Consider the following 21,207-nt stretch of genomic DNA (forward strand, 5'->3'; position numbering starts at 1 on the left):
ACTAGATGACCTCTGGGGCGCCCTCCAAATCTAGGACTATTGAGAAATTCAGGGAGGAGGAAATATGTTATCCAGGTTTATGAACTGTGAGAGCTGAGTGGAGCCTCCATGTTCAGCGGCAGTTAGCTGGCTAGTAGGGAATGTTGTCATCCGGGTCTTTCAGAGTCTCCTCGCCCCCCCCCCCCCACTTTCCCGCCTGAGAGCACGCACGGCCACGCAGCTGGAGTCTCCGCCCTCTTTCGCGAAGCCCCTCGCCCAATGGGAGCGAGGCACGCTCGGAGCCCTCCAGCCCATTGGCTCCTGGACCTAGGACGGACGTTCAGCCCTTTTTGCCCGCCCCGTCGCTTGCGCGCGCACCTTCGCTTTCTCTCCAACGGCTCCCTCCTTCGCTCGCGCCGGCGTCGGGCGGGAGGAAGCCCCGCCCCCGCCCCTCCCGCCCTCCTTAGAGCGAGTCCCTAACAACGAGCGAGCGGGAAGAGAGCGGCCCCGCGGGCGCATGCGCGTGCGCGCTTCTCCTCGAGTCGGGAGGCTCGCTCGGGAGCGGGAGGGAGAAAAGAGGGCGGGGGGCGCAGAAAGGGGCGGAGCTTTAAGCCACCCCCCCCCCCGTTGCCGTTACTAGCGCCCCCGACTCCCTTCAACTCCCCACAGCCATGGAGGGGCCTGAGAAGGAGGAGGGCCAAGTTCCCGTGAGTATGAGGGGGTGGGGGGTTTTAATTGGGGGTGGGGCTTTAATTGGAGGGGTGGGGGATTTAATTGGGGTGAGGGGATTGAATTGGGGGGTGGGGGCCTTAATTGGAGGTGTGGGTGGTTTAATTGGGGGTGGGGGAATTTAATTGGGGGTGAGGGGATTTAATTGGAGGTGTGGGGATTTAATTGGGGGTGGGGGCTTTAATTGGGGTGGCGGAATTTAATTGGGGGTGAGGGGCTTTAATGTGGCTGGGGAAACCCAGCCAGATTAATATAACATTAATATTATTATTAATATTAATATTACAAATATTACCATTATTATTATTATGGAGCTGAGGGAGCTTTAATGGGGGCTTTAATTGGGGGTGGGGCTTTAATTAGGGGGAGAGGGCTTTCAGTTGGGGGGCTTCTTTTAAGGGCATTTCACTGCCCCCTCCTTTTCATAATAATGTGGGGGGATTTTTGTGCTTGCATGTGTGGAAATGCATCAGAAAGGGAAATCCTATCCCCCCATATTAAAACAAAAAGTTCTAAATGATGTGTCTGTGTCTGCGCACACTTTGAACTTGCAGACCCCCCCAAATGTGTTTCCCATGGTACTAGTCCACAGTGTGGAGCAGGGAGCATCTTGTCCGCCAGTCCGCCCCCTGCAAATCTCCACCTCTCTTGGTTTATATCAGAGCTTTCCAAACTTTTCATGTTGGTGACACACTTTTTAGACACGCGTCATTTCGCGACACAGTAATTCAGTTTTACTAGCAAACTGGAGGTTTAGCTAACTACTTATGAGAGCTTTCGCTTGACATAGCTAACCGTTGCAGCTGACACACTAAGGTGTCGCGACACACAGTTTGGAAAGCTCTGATTTATAAGGATGGTATGTTTTATCTTGGGTTTATAACCTTTTATGCAAACTGTCTGATACGTACAATAAGTTGGCTGCTGTTTTTGCTGCGCGGGTTTGTGACTTTAGATATGGCACATTTCCTTCACCTGGCATTCAGTGTAGGAATTCTCATTAATACAGTGCATTTGCATGCCCTTGGTTAGATTTGTTCAAAGTTAAGTTTGCTTTTAATAAGTCTTTCAGCTGGTAACATCCAGTCATGCCAAAATTATCTTATATCAGTGATAAATTAATATTGGGATTTGTATTTAATCATTAAGAGTAGGTTCTTCTTGTAGCTCTGTTGTTTTGCGTGGCAAGTTCCCGTCTCCCCCCAGTAGGAATAAAGAGACAGGACACAATTATTTAAGGTTAATGGGCTAAAATTGGACCGGGGGCACGCTTTAGGTCCTGGCCTCCATAGGCTTCGGACGAGGCAACGCCCCCCGGAATCTTTTACCGGACTACCCTTCAACATTTGGGGGAGGTGATGGCGTTCCTCCCCCACAACACATCTACATAACAATACCCCTACCAATGCCTAACTGCCAAAACCAAGGAGTTGTGACGATTTGCTATGAGGTAGATGAAAAACCAAATGGCCAGTGCCAATTTGCCAAGTGGAAAAAATTCCTACCGGGCCCCTTAACGGCGACCAACTGAAGTCCATAGCAAGGTCAGAAGGGAAACCTTAAAGTGCGGGTGGGTGGGAAACCACAACAGCTGCGCGGACCAAAGAGGGAGATCCCTGGGTCGCGAAGCCTGAGGATCGCGCGGGGCTGGAAACCAGCCTCCGTGCGCGTGTTGGGGGCGTGGGCCCGCATCCTCCTGATGTCAGAAGTGGCTTAACAGAACAGGGGCAGCCAAACTGAAGGCCTTGCTTAGAGTTGCTGCAGAGTGGGCTTCTGATATTTTAGGGACAGAATCTGTCCTGCGGAATTTAGTGTGGTGTAGTGGTTAAGAGCGGTAGACTCGTAATCTGGTGAACCGGGTTTGCATCCCCGCTCCTCCACATGCAGCTGCTAGGTGACCTTGGGCTAGTCACACTTCTCTGAAGTCTCTCAGCCCCACTCACCTCACAGAGTGTTTGTTTGGGGGGGGGAGGAGAATGTTAGCCGCTTTGAGACTCCTTAGGGTAGTGATAAAGCGGGATATCAAATCCAAACACTATCATGTATGAAGGATAAGTTGGTCTCTGAAGTAATGTAGTCCTGAGCTGCATAGGGCCTTATATCTTCTTGCCAAAATCTCATAATTGGCCTCGCTGCAGATTGGCAACAATGCAAGTAGTTATGCTGCCTTCAGGCATCCTGGGTTTTGATCTCTGCACCAACGGCAGCCCATCGACCATCCTCAAGGGTAGCCCCACATACAGCCCATTGCAGTAATCCGAATTAGCATTGTTGCTCTCAGAATTGAAGGAAAGACACTAGGAGTTTAGCAGGGGATGTGGGATTAGCAAGTAAACTGCTTACAGTGTGCCTGAGTGAAGTTTATTTTATTATTTGCTATAATTGTTCTCCAGTGAAAATTCCCAGGGCATTTTATAACGGAGAGGAGAACAGAAATGTAGGAAGGGAATCACTTGCCCTTTTTCAAAAGCAAGGCACGTCAGCTGTGACCTTCTTTTGAGGTCTTGTTGAGCAGATACTTTCCTTGTAAATAAATATGTACTGTTTTTATTATGCTGTGAATTTCAGACCTGCATATGGGCCTGTGTGTTTTCAAAAAATAATATGAAAATTAGTTTTATTTTACACTGGCCACATTCGGAAGTAACAGTTCTCCCTTCCTGCCCAGCAAACCATGGAGCAGCTGGCTTAGAATTGTACTTGTAGCTTTTTAGAAATAAACCACATGTTGCTGGTTTGGGTGTAATGTTAAGTTGGCCACTCCTTGGTTTGTCCCTATGCTAGGAGGAAGGAGGTGTGAAGTATCATCTGGAACTGTGATGGTGTAAAGTTTTCAAATCTGTTTGCCACTGCTTTGTGGATGCCTGTGACTTTAATTCCTGGAAGTCAAAATATGTATTTGTCTAGGCTAGGAGGATCCTCTAAACCAGGGTTTCCCAAACTTGGGTCTCCAGCTGTTTTTGAACTACAATTCCCATCATCCCCTACCACTGCTCCTGCCAGCTGGGGAATCATGGGAGTTGTAGTCCAAAAAAAGCTGGAGACCCAGCTTTGGGAAACCCTGTTCTAAACCATGGAGAACCATTGTGAACTAGTATTATGGATGTGTGAGCGCTGTTGTGGCATACAGTACAGTGGTGCCCCGCAAGACGAATGCCTCGCAAGACGGAAAACCCGCTAGACGAAAGGGTTTTCCGTTTTGGAGGTGCTTCGCAAAATGAATTTCCTATGGGCTTGCTTCGCAAGACGAAAATGTCTTGCGAGTTCCTGCGGGGTTTTTTTCCTTTCCCCCCCTTTTCCCCAAGCCGCTAAGCCGCTTATCAGCTGATCCGCTAAACCGCTTATCAGCTGATCCGCTAAGCCGCTTAACAGCTGATCCGCTAAGCCGCTTATCAGCTGATCCGCTAAGCCGCTTAACAGCTGATCCGCTAAGCCGCTTATCAGCTGATCCGCTAAGCCACTAATAGCGTTAATCCGCTAATCCGCTAATGGGCTTGCTTCGCAAGACGAAAAAACCGCAAGACGAAGAGACTCGCGGAACGGATTCTTTTCGTCTTGCGAGGCACCACTGTACTTTTAGTGGCATTCTAGTGGGAGGGTAGAGTGGATGCAGCCTTTTACCCCATGTGTTTGTGGGGTAGCTGTGGATGGTTGTCACCTAACTTACTCATGCTTGAGCGAAAACATTGCTTCTACAGGCATCCTGGTTTGAGCATGTTTGTTCTGAAGCAAGTCCCTACTGAAGTCCAATTAGACATGTTTATGTTTGGGGTGTAAATTAGTATCTTCAGCTGTCGATGTTCGCAGCCGTTCTTGATTTTTTTTATTAAGCATAACATGTAATTATCAGAGCCTAAGAGAGGCTTGATATTCACTGCCAGTTTTCAAGCATAGAAAATCAATTCGGACTCTAGTGAACCTAGGGATGAGTGATACATCCTTCAAATTGAAATAATACGAATTCCTGCTATTTGTACCTGGGGTGGGTTACTTCCTATATGTGAGCCAAATCAAGACCCTTTTAAATTGCATCTCTTGCAGTTAATTCATAGTTTTAATCAAATAAATAGTGAGATTTATATTTTTTCCCAACCCGTCTCTACTCTCTAGGGTGTATCATTAGTTTTGTACTTCTGAGAGAGACTAGAAGGAGATAGTTGTGGAACAGGGCAGGGCTTCACATGAAATTAAACTCAGGATGTGTCTGTGTTCCTTCCACTTGCCTCTGTCTAGATCCTGTTGAATAAGCAGGGTTGACCTGTGAGTGTTGATGAAATAGTATGCAAGCTTTAATGCTATATAGAAGACTTCACCGGGCTGAAAGAACTTTTTTATTCTCAGCTAATAAAATTGTTGGCAAGACAGGCAGGAGCGATGCCCACCATTTTACCTGCTTGAGATGAGATTTTTGGGTATTTTTTCCTTTAAAATATAAAGCGCTATAGAAATAAAATTAATAAAGATAATGAATGCCAAGGTGCTTAAACGTTCCATTGTGCCATTTGGCGATTAGCTTATATATCTGTTTCTAACACTGTGTTCTGCTGTGCTGGTACAACCCTCCCTTCAACTCCTGTGCGGCAGACAATGCAAGTACTGAGTTCTGGGAAACCTGAATAATTCCTGGCATACTGCACAACTCCTTTGGTTAAGCAGCTAGAGTGAATACTTTATTTTTCTTGGCAACAAGGTTTTGTGACCTGTCAAAATATCCCAGTCAGGAACTGATCAGTGGAGGTGCTCATCGCACAGCATGCGTCCTTTGCTGACTGTTTCCACTCCAATTAGGAGTTAGCTAATTCTGAGGGGACAGGTGTATTGTGCCACCCCAGTGGCACACTTTTTGAATTATGCCACAGATGATAAACTCTGCTGGTTGTATAGCATTGGCTGCATTCAGACCTCATTATAAACTGTTGTTTATTGTAATGGGAGCAAGGCTAGACACGCTGCAGGAATCCAGAAGCTTTTGCTTCCAGTTACAATTAGCTAAAGTTCAGTGTTGTTTCAAACCCTCTGTAAGATTGTTGGTTCTTCTGAATCTCCATGCATGAAAGCTCGCAGGTAGCTGCAGTGTTAAAACCTGCTTTTGGTTGTGTATGATGTCAAGTTTAGAGCATCAAAGCCATTTCCCCCTCTGAAATTTAGTTTTGGGCTGTTCTCTAGGCCTGGGCAATGTCTGGTTTCCAGCATTGCAATACTGTCTAACACCAGCTAAACATTGTGTGATATACTGATACAGTATATCACAATGTTTGTAATAAGGGTGGAACTGCGTACGTAGAGGCATAGGGACATGGGTGGCGCTGTGGTCTAAACCAGAGAGCCTAGGGCTTGCCGATTGCAAGGTTGGCAGTTCGAATCCCCGCGACGGGGTGAGCTCCCGTTGTTCAGTCCCTGCTCCTGCCCACCTAACAGTTCGAAAGCACACCTGTGCAAGTAGATAAATAGGTACCACTCCAGAGGGAAGGTAAACGGCATTTCCGTACCCAGAGTCTTCAAAAAGAACAAGGGGAGTGAACAAGCCAACATGCACCTCTTCTTTCCCTAGCATGCATGTTTCCTTCCTTTATTCATGGCATGGAATTTTCTGAATGTTTGTGGCTGTAAAACTATTGAGAATTTCTCATCCTCCTCTTGGTTGTCTCCTGTATAACAAATTCTACTTTTAACGCTGAGCTGTTACATGCAAAAGGTCCCAGGCATCTCTCCAGGTAAGACTGTGCAGGCTTCTTTCCCGAAACCTTGGAGAGACGCTGATAGTTGGTGTCAAGAATACTGAGCTAGATGGACCACTGGCTTGATCTGTATGAGACAGCTTCCTAGGTTCCTTATTTATTTTCTCTCAGCTCTGTGTTTACTGCTTGAATGATCCATTTCTTTAGGGACAGCATTTCTCTAGGGACAATATACATGGGTCTTAACATTTATTCCAGTTTAGGTTGATGGTTTCACATCTTCACTGTTTACAGTAGACTCTAGCCTGGTTATCTATTATTTGCCTAGCCTGAAATCATTGGTTGTTCTTTTAGTTTTCTTAAATACAGCAGGTACTTGAGAGTTTTTCTGCCTTGCACATTGATCGATACAGCTGTGATGAAATGAGCTTAGTTCATAGCTGTCAGTGGCTCCTCCCCCCCAAAAAAAATATTTTAGTGAAGAGAACTAATTCTTGCACTTTCAAAATCTGACAAGGTTTTCTTCCCTTAGCTCAATTACATGCACACCTCTGGAGAGGGATTATTCCAGTTTCATTAATTTGAAGTTATAAGTCTATTTGTTCCTGTTTGTTTTTTCTGGCTGCTACCAAAGTAAATATTTTTTTAGAGTTTCTGCACCCAATGGTGTAACTTCTTGGATATTTGTATTCCTTCTGCATTTCTCTTTCATTTCCTCATCCCTCCCCACTTTCTTTGGCAACTAATCATATGAATGTATTGCTGCTGTCAGCTTCTTCCAGTTACTAATGTGGCAGTTTTTGAGCCTCTAGTTAATTAACTTTCTTTTGAGATATGAAATATTCTATTTGGTGTTCATTACTGGCATCCATTCCTTCAGACACCTCCAAAGAATTATTGTTAATACTTAATCTGTGTGCTTGCAGTGTGTAACCATACAGATTTGAATTATAATATCTTCATTCATGATGGTAGCATATGCCTTGTGTATATATCACTCCCCAGGGTTTTACTGTAGCTCTATTCTAAATGTATTTGTTGTATTTGTGTTTTTAAGCGCTTCTAACTATCCTATGTGTGTAGAAAGCAATTAATAAGTGAATTCTAGTAATAAAAGGAGGAAGGCAGCCTGAATGAGTAGGAGGCTCTTTGGGATCAACGAGCAACGTTTGTGTATTTGCTTCGGCATGGAGGCTTCCCCTCAGTCTGTATCAGGATATAACATGATGTGATAATTTGTGAAAGTTGTCAGGGTGAGGCAGACAACCGAATCTCACAAAGGTCTCAGTCTTTATGACAGCAGTATAGCTGAGGCTTAGACAGGGCTTGGCCTCCCCCACCTGGCAGTTGGGGGGTGGGGGGGAGGCCTTGCCGTGTTGGTGCTTGCTGGGTCTTCATTCCTGTGCCGAGATATTTGAAATATCTCACTGCTCTTGTGTGCCCCAGGCCCCATTCATTCTCCTGACAAGGACGGTTACAGCTACGGTAAGTCCTGAATTCTCTATATGCTGCTTGGCTCTGAAGTGAAGGCATCCCCCCCCCCCAAAATGCCGTGGATCTGTTGGGTGAGTTAAATTCATATACAGTGGTACCTCAGGTTAAGTACTTAATTCGTTCTTAACCTGAAACTGTTCTTAACCTGAAGCACCACTTTAGCTAATGGGGCCTCCTGCTGCCGCCACGCCGCTGGAGCACGATTTCTGTTCTCATCCTGAAGCAAAGTTCTTAACCCGAGGTACTGTTTCTGGGATAGCAGAGTCTGTAACCTGAAACGTATGTAACCTGAGGCATATGTAACCCGAGGTACCACTGTAAAGTACTCAGCATTAGATGCTGGCGAAGGGAAGCCTAGTCTCCTGTTTCGGAATTTAAAAGGATCTCCTCTTCTATCTGGTTGCCAGATCTCTTTTATAGGGTTTCCAGTATGCATCAATCAGTTTGGCATATGGTGCTCAAGGATATGATGGGATGCTGGTGCAAAGAAGCAGGAGGCAAAGCAGGCTGTGTGAGGAGCAAATATTGCAAAGGACCCTTCCAATCACAGTTAGCAGATCCTTTCATAGAAATTGGATGTCCCATTTTTTAAACAGGTAGCAGTCCTTTCCTAACTGTCACGGTCTCCGTCCCTCCCGTTTCACCATTGCTGTCGCCGTTTCTTGAACTCTCTTCCTTTTTGCGGTGCTGCCATAGTATCGGAAGAACTCTTTGCCATCACAGCTCGCTTGTCTGGTAATAGTTGGTAGACAGACAGGTGCTAGTTTGCTTGGTTTCCATGGCAGGCCTACATTGGCCCACAGGCCAGAGGTCTTTTAGTATGGACAGGTCTTTTAGTATGGACAGGTAGGTACGGAGGCAAGGAATCTTTCAGGTTCCCTGGTCCCAAACAAAAAAAGGGCGTGAAGGATTGAAACCAGCAATCTGAATTTAGCCTAGAACCGAACAGGTGGAATAATAATAATAATAATGATAATATATTATTATTTATACTCTGCTCATCTGGCTGGGTTTCCCCAGCCACTCTGGGCAGCTTATTTTAGTAATACAATAACCTATTAAACATTAAAAGCTTCCCTAAACAGGGCTGCCTTCAGATGTCTTCTAAAAGTTTGGTACAGTGGTGCCTCGCAAGACGAAAAGAATCCGTTCCGCGATTCTCTTCGTCTAGCGGTTTTTTCGTCTTGCGAAGCAAGCCCATTGACAGCGGATTAGCGCTACAGCTGTCTAGCGGCTTTCAGCGATCAGCTGTTAAGCGGCTTATCAGCGGAACAGCTGAGAAGCGGCTTAGCGGCTTAGGAAAAGGGCGGAAAAAAACCGCGGGGACTCGCAAGATTTTTTCGTCTTGCGAAGCAACCCCATAGGGAAATTCGTTTTGCGAAGTGCCTCCAAAACGGAAAACCCTTTCGTCTAGCGGGTTTTCCATCTTGCGAGGCGTTCGTCTTGCGGGGCACCACTGTAGTTATTTTTCTCTGACATCCGGTAGGAGGGCGTTCCACAGGCAGGTGCCACTACCAAGAAGACCCTCTGCCTGGTTCCCTGTAACCTCACATCTTGCAGGGAGGGAACCGCCAGAAGGCCCTCGACGCTGGACCTCAGTGTCTGGGCAGAACGATGGAGCCAAGTGCATTCATAAAGCAGAGGTGTGGTACGATCACAATGTCCAGGCTCAGTTCAGAATACAGCTATTACATTTGGTTCTTCTCCCTACTAGGAAGAAACCAAAGAAATGTGGCCCCCTCCCTCGTGGATTTACTCTTCTTCTGTTTTAGTCTCCATCTGCTCTCTGTGGACCCCTTTGAAGGCAATGTCTGCTTTACTCATCTTGTTTGATTATCATTCAGAACACCCACATAATTACCTCTGCTTAACATATCTAAAATCAATACCGTTTGCGTTTTACCCAGTACTAATTGCCTTCATTGTTCGTGCTTCATCACACACCACTTTTGATTTGCCCAGGAGTGGTGTATGCATCCTATTCAGTTCCTTCAATAAACTGGAATTAAGGTGGGAAGGTGGAGTGAGGGCCTTGTCTAGTCCACAGGATATGTCAGGCCATTAACGTTTTTTCTTTTCCTTTTTTACAACAACAACACCCTCACTCTTAAAATAAAAGCTTGCTGGCTTAATTACCAAACTACATCAGCTTGTAGGCACAAAGGTAAAGGGGAAATTGTAATATCTGATAACAAGTGTGGGGGGGGGGCAGAAAGAAAATGAGTTTTGGGATGCAGGTGGAAGGGCTGAGTTGGGTAGATGGGCAGAGAAAGAGATCCTGCCAATGTTTTTATCTGTTTACAATTTATCTGTAAATAGTCAATAAACCATTTCCATTCTTTTATAAAAAGTTTGTTATCTTGATTTCTTATTCTTCCGGTAAGTTTTTCCATTTCTCCATAGTCCCTAAGTTTTTGTATCTATTCTTCTCTCATTGGGACTACCACTTCTTTCCATTTTTAGGCAAGTAACATTCCTGCAGCTGTAGTTGCATGCATAAATAAATTTCTATACTGTTAATAAGCATTTTGTGTAAGATAAATGTATTGGACTGATCCTAACCTTTCTGAGGCATGGAACTTTTCACAAGGCAGCCTCTTCAATAAGATGTTTGTTAAACACCCATTGTTTCTGGAAGGCATGTCTGGAAAATGCATATTTTTATAATATGTGGATGCATAGAATCATAGAGTTGAAAGGGACCCAAGGGTCGTCTAGTCCAACTCCCTGCAATGCAGGAATCTCAGCTAAAGCATCCATGACAGATGGCCATGCAGTATTGTTTTACTGAGTTTTGGATACTGAAAGATGTTTTGGGTGCTCCTACGACTATTCAGATAATTGGATTTTGCTGTTTAACTCATTGTTCCAACGTAGTATTAAACTCTTGCCTCCCTGACTTAAGCAAGCAATATAAAATATTGCTGAATATCTGTAAAACTTTAGAAACTAATCGGTGCTGCAGGACAAAATAGGACAAAATACCAGTTTCTCTAACCATCATTATTAAAAAGAGCTGTTTGTTTCAGCCTATTGCAACAACGCCACCACGTCAAGGTCCGAAAGAAGAGCTATTAAGCCAAAGCAGCAGTGGGACTCAGGTTTCATATGTCAGTGGCATCTCCTTGGGAGAAGCAATCAGACACAGATCTACTGCTAATCAGGTAACTTTGCAATCTTTTCCATATTTTTTTTCATCCAGTTAGAATATTCACACAGTAGTGCATGTTATCACCATATCCCTGTGGAATACGTTAGGCTGGGTGACAGTGAGTACCCCAAGGGCACCCAGTGTTCTTTATGACTGAGGGGTGGAGACACTGGCTCTCTAAACCAACCAAAAGGACTGGCAAAAAAAACAAAGGTCCTAACAGAACTCCAGATAGAGGCAGAGAACTGGGCCACGTGAAGTAAGGAGTCCTCGAATCTTTTCTTTCATATACAGTATTTTGATGCATAAGGGACACAGGTGGTGCTGTGGGTTAAACCACAGAGCCTAGGACTTGCCGATCAGAAGGTTGGCGGTTCCAATCCCTGCGACGGGGAGAGCTCCTTTTGCTTGGTCCCTGCTCCTGCCAACCTAGCAGTTCGAAAGCACGTCAAAGTGCAAGTAGATAAATAGGTACCACTCCAGCGGGAAAGTAAACGGCGTTTCCGTGCGCTGCTCTGGTTCGCCAAAGCAGCTTATTCATGCTGGCCACATGACCTGGAAGTTGTACGCCGGCTCCCTTGTCCAATAAAGCGAGATGAGCGCCGCAACACCAGAGTTGACCACGACTGGACCTAATGGTCAGGGGTCCCTTTACCTTTACCTATTTTGATGCATAAGCAATCATATCTTTTACCCGGATCATTCTACCAGGACATTGAGGTCCAGCGCTGAGGGCCTTCTGGTGGTTCCCTCACTGTGAGAAGCCAAGTTACAGGGAACCAGGCAGAGGGCCTTCTCGGTAGTGGCGCCCGCCCTGTGGAACGCCCTCCCATCAGATGTCAAAGAGAACAACAACTACCACACTTTTAGAAGACATCTGAAGGCTGCCCTCTTTAGGAAAGCTTTTAATGTTTGATGCATTACTGTATTTTAATATTTAGTTGGAAGCCGCCCAGAGTGGCTGGGGAAGCCCAACCAGATGGGTGGGGTATAAATAAATAATAATAATAATAATAATAATAATAATAATAATAATAATTTATTAATGCATATACACTCAAAAAAATGTTGTTGGAGAAAGTTGTAGGTTCTTTAAAGCTTGCCTTGAAGAATCATTCATTTTTCTATTCTCTCTCCCCCCCCCCCCCATATTTTACTTTCAGGAAATGAAAACATGGTACCAGCCTCATGTAGAAATAGATACAAGCAACCTGCCAGCAGCCTTGGGCAGAAGGCTTAGTCAGAGCAGTGGGACCCGTGACTTGACAGAGTTCCCAAGCATGGAGGAAGGTTCAATTACTGTTGCCGAAGACTCCAGAACGCAGCAAGCACCCAATGCGACACACACACGGCTGTTGGGTATGTTCTGTATACAGTACAGTGGTACCTTGGTTTACGAGCTTAATCCATTCTGGAAGTCCGTTCTTAAACCAAAGCGTTCTTAAACCAAGGCGTGCTTTCCCATAGCAGCGGGGGACTCGGTTTACAAATGGAACACACTCAACAGGAAGCGAAACATGTTCTGCTTCCAAACAAAGTTCACAAACCAAAACATCTACTTCCAGGTTTGCAGCGTTCTTCATCCAAGTTGTTCATAAACTAAGCTGTTCGTAAACCAAGGTACCACTGTACTCTTAAATCTTTTCTTTTATAATTATTTTCATAAGCAATGACCTTTTTTAAAGTATGTACATATATATTTGTAGCGAAATCACGATTCAGAGGAATTTCCAGGTGTTGATCCTGGCCATCTCGAGTTCTGTTGTTTTATATTGAGAGTTCACAGTTTGGAGAAGACAACATGGGACTGAGTGCAGGTGCTTTTTACTGTGGCTTCTCTGCTGAAATTCCAGTCTGCTTAAGTAGCAAGCATTTATTTTTTTTGCTGGTATAAAATATGGTTGTTGTTGTTTAGTCGTTTAGTCGTGTCTGACTCTTCGTGACCCCCTGGACCAGAGCACGCCAGGCCCCCCCTGTCTTCCACTGCCTCCCACAGTTTGGTCAGGCTCATGTTTGTAGCTTCGAGAACACTGTCCCACCATCTCGTCCTCTGTCGTCCCCTTCTCCTTGTGCCCTCCATCTTTCCCAACATCAGGGTCTTTTTGCTGGTTACTGCCACAGGTACCCTGTCACGCTCTGCCTTATGCTCCAGTCACATCTCAAACTTCATCACCGTTTTTGTGGAATTGATGGTGCTAACAGGGACAGTGCTGATGACAGCAACTCCTGGAAGTTTTGAAAGCCAAGGAAAAAAAGTGGACAGTTAATGTCACCCTTTCCCTCAAAAGTGAGGGAATTGACATACTGGCAATACAGTACTTAATTTCTTATCAGATGTAAGCTTCCTATGCTATGGTAACAAAATGAAACATTATGTATAATTTAGGTAGTAGACTGTAATGTTAGAGATATTTGTGACCTTTAAAAATACAGATCTGTTCATTTATTAAAATGTTGCTTACAGATATACCTATTGTTAAGAGATAGGACAGTTCCCTTGGGTCCTTTAAAAAAACAACAATAAATGCATCACTCACATGTAATAAACACCAGCAATATCAGCTAGTTTGTTATTTCTTATAAAAAGGCATAAAGTTCTTAAGGCTACCTTAGTTGGGCAGTTGAAAAAATGGGGGGGGGGGTTAAAACAAAATACAAATCACCATTATAGTATAGTAAGGAAAGTTTTATTATCTGCACTAAGAAAAGCATGTAGACCTTGGTATTTATCATGTAAAAACAGGATAAATTATTTTATTTAAATAATTACCCCTGGACAAGAACCAATAATGTCTTTACAAGACCTCAGGTGGCCTGACTTTAAAAGGATGATGATGATGATGGTGATGATAATAATTTTATTATTTATACCCTGCCCATCTGGCTGGGTTTCCCCAGCCACTCTGGGTGGCTCACAGCATATAACAGAACATACTAAAACATTAAAAACTTCCTGATACAGTGCTGCCTTCAGATGTCTTCTAAAAGTTGTATGGTTGTTTAGTTCCTTGACATCTGATGGGAGGGTATCCCACAAGGAGGGCACCACTACTGAGAAGGCCCTCTGCCTGTAACCTCGCTTCTCGCAATGAGGGAACCGCCGGAAGGCCCTTGGAGCTGGACCTCAATGTCCGGTCAGAACGATGGGGGTGGAGACGCTCCTTCAGGTATGCAGGACCGAGGCCATTTAGGACTTTCAAGGTCAGCACCAACACTTTGAATTGTGCTCGGAAACGCACTGCGAGCCAATGAAGACCCTTTAGGACCGGTGTTATATGGTCCTGGCTGTCACTCCCAGTCGCCAGTCTAGCTGCCGCATTCTGGATTCTATCAAGAATGCTCACTTGGTGACAAGATCACACATCTACCTCCAGATCTTTGAGCCAGCTGGGCAAAGCACATAATGCCATTCATTTCAGCTGTCACCACACTTCTTCCTTATTAGCATTTCAGCTGATCATTCCAGAAAAGGAAGGTGAGCAGGCAGGATCCACCCACATGCTCTCTTTGTGCATGACAAACAGGATTCAAATGGAGGAAATTAAATATATAGCATACCCAGTTAGACTGAATTTGCAAGTTCCTAAAACGGACTCTGGGCACTCTTTGTGACACTGGTCCATATTAGTCAGATTGTTTTCACCCCTATTCCTGTTCTTTTAGATGGCATCTCTTGAAATTTATCAGAACCCTCCCTTGCCAGTAACTGTTTTTCTCTTGTGCTCCTCCATTTTCTACTGTTGAAACATATGGTAAGGCCAAATAATTTCTAGAGATTGTTGTCCTGGCTCCTGTCCCAAGGGCAGCAACAGAGGGGCTTACCTGTGTATAAGATGGAAGCTTTATTTAAGGCTTACAGCTATTCAGGTCAGACTACAGGTACAGATTGCCAGAGGCACGGATATCAGGTGTCTAAGACTGGACGAAATCTGTGATGTTGTCTCAACAAATAGCCACGCCCCTCCTGCCAGTTTTTAAAAGCAAGGTATGGTGCACTCGCTTGTGTAATTCTCTCGCCACTAGGCTGGCGGGCTTGGTGGTGCATGTTTCTCCAGATGGGGCACACGGATCTGCTTCCAACAGCAGAGTTGGTGCAAAGCTCTTGGTGATGGGACGGAGGTCAACCCCTCATAGCCCCTCCTTCAGTTGTTCAACCTCCCCCTTCCCAGCCTCTTTAAGGGAAAAGGAGGTGAGGCCCCATTCTCTCCTTCAGGCCCCTCCCCACTGACAGCATGGTCTGTGCTTTCCCTCCTCTTCATCTGACAGCAAATTGCACCTTGAACCCATCAGGATTGCGGGGTTCATGACAATTCTTCCTCCCCTGAGGTATCAAGAGGATGAAGTTTGTGTGTGTGCCAGTTTAAGCTTGTGCTCTCTCTTTTTAGCTTATTACTTATTACTTATTACTTATTATTACTTATTACTTATTATTTATTGGGCAATGGATGCTTCTCTCATCTTCAGGGTCACACAGATATTTTTTTAAAAAATTGCTAGTTCATTTGCAAAGCTAAGCAGGGTCTGGCATGGTTTCAAATTGGACAGGCGACCGTGTGTTGAGATTCCTTCCTCTCAGTGGGTTGGACTAGATGATCCTCTGGGTCCCTTCCAACTCTACATTTATTCTATGGTTCTACAAGTGACTTCCAAAGTGTGCAAGTGAGAGACAGACTACAAGAACCAGGCAGTAACTGGCATCACCCAGTTACTTCTGCCTCTCCATGAGGGGAATGCAAGTGGTCTGAGAAAATTCTGTGTTTGTGATTGGATCTAGACATGCCTGGGTCGGCATGTAAAGAGCTTCCAAATGCATTGTGGTGAGGTGGCTGATCTCCCCTCATTTCCAATAGCAGCCACGTATACTTTAGGGCTGAGACGTGGGTGGCGCTGTGGTCTAAACCACAGAGCCCTAGGGCTTGCCGATCGGAAGGTCGGCAGTACGAATCCCCGCGACAAGGTGAGCTCCGGTTGCTCGGTCCCAGCTCTTGCCAACCTAGCAGTTCGAAAGCACATCAAAGTGCAAGTAGATAAATAGGTACCACTCCAACAGGAAGGTAAACGGTGTTTCTGTGCGATGCTCTGGTTTTGCCAGAAAGTGGCTTAGTCATGCTGGCTACATAACCCGGAAAAAATGTCTGCAGACAAATGCTGGCTCCCTCGGCCAGTATAGCGAGATGAGTGCCGCAACTCCAGAGTCATTCGCGACTGGACTTAACTGTCAGGGGTCCTTTACCTTTTTATACTTTAGGGGATGCTTGTCTGGAGGGTCCCTAGTCTTCAGGGGGGTTGTGAGTGTGTGGGGCTACTACAGAACAGAAAGGAGCTACAAAGTCGCTGAGAGTATAGGGAAGATGGCATATATTGCTTTGGACCGGGGCCCTGTTCCTTATGTAACACCATGCCTCAGCTCAACCAGGGTGGGTACCGGCAGAATTAAAATAGACATAACAGCCCTTTAGAACTGTAAATGCTAAAAATGAACACATATGCAAAATATGATTATAATATGACTAAGGGTGTTATATTTGGATTATATAGTACACTTTCTTTGTAGCAGTCAGACATTTTAGAAATTTTAAAAAGACATTGAGAACGATATGCCACCTACACTCTGATCTCTCCCTGCTGCTTCATATTCTGACTGCTGGTGGCAGCTCCTGCTCCCAGTTTAGCTTCAGCATTTAGTCATTGGCAGGCTTGAATTTCCAATTGTGACTGCTGGATGGTTCGGTGAATATTGCTCACAGAGTCGGAATCTGATAATGGGTAGTTAAGCATTTCAGTTGATTTGAACTGGAACATGGGGCATAATTCTCTTGCTGTGCTTGCAGAACTGTGATTATTTGTTAGTTCTTCCCTGGAGTCTCTACCTGATCTTCCTCTGTCTCCTCTAGCGACTAGCATTGCTGGCATCTAAACATGTGCGTAGCAGAGTGACTGACTATATGTGCACCAATAGTTTATTTTGTTAATATCCCAAATAGCTCAAGGCAGCATATATGGGCTCGTATTGTTTGAGCTGGCTTAAGATGGGCTTTGTCTGTGTTTGCATTATCTAGCACCTTGAGACTTCCCATGTAAAAGGGATGAGTACTCCTTTCCCACACCCACTTCACGTATATCAAACTGTTTCTCTTATTCAATGTAGCTACCTCAGCCAGGGAACCTATTTGCTGTTGTGTGAGGCATCAGTTTCCACAGCTTTATATAATTCCTCTTAATGACTCCTTTTCTTTAATGCATTTGCAGTTTGATCTCCTGTCAAAACCTGTGAATCTGATCTGCAGTGAAATTGGAGTGGGGTAGATTGGTTGGTAAGAGCCATGCTTTCCTGGGGATTATTCTTTCCCCAGGTTCCTTGATCTCATTGTCCCTGAGCCTTTATGGCTTGCTGGGTGTGAGTCATCGTAAGAATCTTTCTTCTTTTCTTTTCCTTCCCCTTTCCTTTGCTGCATATATATTTTCCCTTCAGTCCCGGCTTTAAAAGGGTCTTGGCCATTTAAAACATTTTCACTAAGAGGGTAGAAAATTGGATGCACAGCTCTAAAGGTTGCACCCTGAGGGTAGCAGTTGCCGTAATGGAGGAATGGAAGTGGCAGGATTGAGAGTGGGGTGCGGAGAGCATAGAGAGGCCCATGGTGTCAGTGGAAGTGGAAAAACTAGTGGTGTAGTCTAGGAGCAGTGTTACTCTCTCAAGAGGAGTAGGCAAATCCCAAATCAGATGACTGGAGTGATGGTGATTCTGCATATTTAGCAAACTAAAGGTAAAGGTACCCCTGCCTGTATGGGCCAGTTGTGTCCGACTCTGGGGTTGCGTGCTCATCTCGCTTAAGAGGCCGGGAGCCAGCACTGTCCGAAGACACTTCCGGGTCACGTGGCCAGCGTGACGAAGCTGCTCTGGCGAGCCAGCACCAGCACAGCGCATGGAAACGCCATTACCTTCCCGCTATAAAGCGGTACCTATTTATCTACTTGCACTTTAGGGGTACTTTCGAACTGCTAGGTGGGCAGGAGCTGGGACCGAACGACGGGAGCTCACCCCGCCGTGGGGATTTGAACCGCCGACCACGCGATCGGCAAGTCCTAGGCACTGAGGTTTTACCCACAGCGCCACCTGCGTCCCATTTAGCAAACTAGGTAGCAGGCAACTACTGATGACTGAAAGGGACGCTTTTGCTCTGAAAGCCTCTCCTCCCACCCACCCAATAAAGGTTCAGTTCATTTCCAGCTCATTTCCTCACTCCCAATAGAATGTTATCCACTATCCATTCATTGGACTATACTTGTAGTAGTGAGTGTGTACACTAATTAAGACGGTCGAATCGCGTGTCAAAAGGTTGGAGGGGAGTGCCTTGCTGTATTGCATATGGAAATACTGGGGAAAAAATTTCCCCTTCTCTTTTTCCTAAAAGTATTCATTATGACATCATAACTGAGGCATCATCTACAGTCCTTTTGAAAAAGTATTTTCTAATGATAATGCGTTAATTAATATAGCGAATTGAAAACAAAGAGGGGCTCTGCTCAGGTTTTGCTTCCATCTCTAAATGCTCAGCAAACGGCATTCTGATTTCTGGCTTTCACATTTGTCAGCAGCAGGATGTAAGATGATGCAGGATCAGGTTTGCTTGCTGGGTAAATTTAGCTATGAATGAGGGAGGCGACCTTCAGAATTGACAGTGGGTAGAAGTACTGCTCTTCTTTTGCACCAGACACCCAAAGATGGTGTGAACTGGTATCATTTGCTGCTCTGGGACCTAACAGGTCTCTCCACAAAACACTACTCTTAACGTTTCCCTAAAACCATCACAAGCAGCAAGAGTTGAGATGATGATTTTGCAGTTCCCTACAGAAAAGCAAAGCTCCATTAATTTTTCCAGCCAACATAAAATTTAATAGGTTTTCAGTGTAACTTGTGAATAACCTGATTTAGATTGTGTAATGGAATAGCTGATGGATTTTGTTTCTGAGATGACTGATATTGCTAGGTATTGTACATGGATTAGAAAGGCTTGTATCTGATTTGGGGTGGCTGAAAAGGCAATGATTACGTGCTCCTCTTCCCATCCCTCACCCTGCTCCAAAGAAAGGGCTCTTGGGTACCATCCTGCCGAAATCCTGGGTAACCTTTAAACCAGGTTGTCAGAAGGAGGCATAACAGCGAATAATGGTGTACAAAGACCTTGGACCTCAACTTCAAGATAGGTTGGAAATGTTGCGCAAGTAACACAGTTTGAGGCCCACTATCTTCAAGGCTTACAGAGAAGAGAATGCATTGAAAAGCATGTGTTCAAACTTTGTGACATCTGAAAGGTTGAATTTGCCATTTTGCGGTATTGGGTCTCGCGACATCCACTACTGGTTGTCTGCCCCTGTGTTAAGGGAAGAAATACACAGTGCCTTCCAGCTACAACTGGCAGCCAGCCATCTTTACATGTAAAGGTAAAGGGACCCCTGACCATTAGGTCCAGTCGTGACCAACTCTGGAGTTGCGGCGCTCATCTCGCTTTACTGGCTGAGGGAGCCGGAGTACAGCTTCCGGGTCATGTGGCCAGCTTGACTAAGCCGCTTCTGGTGAACCAGAGCAGCGCATGGAAACGCCGTTTACCTTCCCGCCGGAGCGGTACCTATTGATCTACTTGCAGTTTGACGTGCTTTCGAACTGCTAGGTTGGCAGAAGCAGGGACCGAGCAACAGGAGCTCACCCCGTTGCATGGATTCGAACCGCTGACCTTCTGATCAGCAAGTCCTAGGCTCTGTGGTTTAACCTACAGCATCACCTGCGTCTTTGCATGAGCTTTATGCAAAAAGTGGCCTAATGTGAAATCAGCTGCCGTATTCCAGCTCATGAGATTTCCAGTGCTGTCTGAGATGCTGAAGAAATTGCCCGTCTCTGGTTTGATTCACTGACCTTGGTTTGAAATGTGAGGTGGTGAAACTTGGCTGTGTTTCAAGCATCCTTTGCTTGGGAGTTTGGTATTTTGGGGAAGGAGGAATTTCTTTGCTGGACATGTCTTACTCTGCTAGGTTGTCCTCTTGAGTGGGTCTTCCACACTTTGTGCTTGGCATCAGTTAACTCATGTAAAAATATGGAAGTGTATTTTGGACTAAGAAATGAGGTGGTCTGTGATAAGATTTGTAACATTCAGCAATGAAGCATATTCTAAGACTTGAGAACACAGGCTTACTTTCATTTATTGCTGCAAGTGTTTTCTTGTCCTACCTTAGCTACCATTTTTCTAAAACTAAAAAGCCTTGAATGTTACCGTATTTCCTCATAGGGAAAGTTGCTCAAACCTCATGATCATTTTGGTTGCCATTTTTGGCATCTTTTCTACCTCTGTATAATACCCTTTTTGAGGTATTGTGGCCTGAATTGTACACAGACCATGTCATAGATATTTGCATGAGTGCATTATGATACTATACTGGGGTTTTTATTTTTGTTCCCTTTTCTGATAACCTGTGGCGCAGAATTTGCCCTTTTCATAGTTCCGTGAGAATGTGCTCTGCTTAGTCAGGGCCTGAAAAACTTCTTCCACGTTAAGTGCATTAAGCTTAAAGGCTTCTCAAGATTCTCTGTTGTGTTTTCTGTAGCATTTAAACATGGAAGTTGTGAAGCACCTGCAACATTGAACAACTGTGTGAATCTTTATATTCAACAGTAACTGTCAGGGAACTGCCATCTAAAGCGCCGGGGGCGCAAAGGCTCACTGAGGTTGAGAGAGGAGTAGCAGCGGAAGAGGGAACCAGTAGAGGGCGAGCAAGAACTCCAAGGGAAAGTGAGTCGGAGGGATGGCTCAGAGACACTTCCAGCGAAAACAGTGGGGAGGTCTCAGGACCTCCTATAGGGACACCCACACCTCGCCGGAAACTGTCACGCCGAGAGGCCAGACGACGTGTTTCCGTTAAAGAGCTTTTATGTTGGAAAAGATTCCGAAAGCAGCCACTTTCGGATTCTACTAGTGATTGACGCAGCCATGCTGGAGGGGCTCCGTCACAGGCAGAGGTTTGAAAACCTGATCAAACTCTGAGGGACTTGCATTTTACGCACAAGCAGCTCATCGTCCCATCACAGCAATCCGAAAGTCACCGAAAGCCAGCTTGTGCAGGGAGAAGCATCATGAGCAACCCAGCCGGAACCGGAGGAGCAGGAGCAGCTGGAGGGGGTCCAAG

At 45.3% G+C, this 21,207-nt stretch overlaps 1 protein-coding gene across 3 annotated transcripts in view; it reads left to right on the top strand.

The window, feature by feature from the left end:
- Positions 1-477: 477 nt before the first annotated feature.
- Positions 478-21,207, top strand: part of ALMS1 (ALMS1 centrosome and basal body associated protein) — a 79,006-nt gene continuing 58,276 nt past the window's right edge. For all 3 annotated transcript variants that reach the window (XM_081924727.1, XM_081924729.1, XM_081924728.1), the window contains exons 1-3: positions 478-686; positions 10,910-11,044; positions 12,195-12,390. In XM_081924727.1, coding sequence (XP_081780853.1) covers positions 651-686; positions 10,910-11,044; positions 12,195-12,390 — 367 coding nt within the window. In that variant the 5' untranslated portion in view covers positions 478-650. The remainder of the gene's footprint in view (positions 687-10,909; positions 11,045-12,194; positions 12,391-21,207) is intronic.

The sequence above is a fragment of the Podarcis melisellensis genome (genome assembly GCF_964234715.1).
Source record: "Podarcis melisellensis genome assembly, chromosome: 9".
In the NCBI taxonomy this organism is placed as follows: Eukaryota; Metazoa; Chordata; class Lepidosauria; order Squamata; family Lacertidae; genus Podarcis; species Podarcis melisellensis.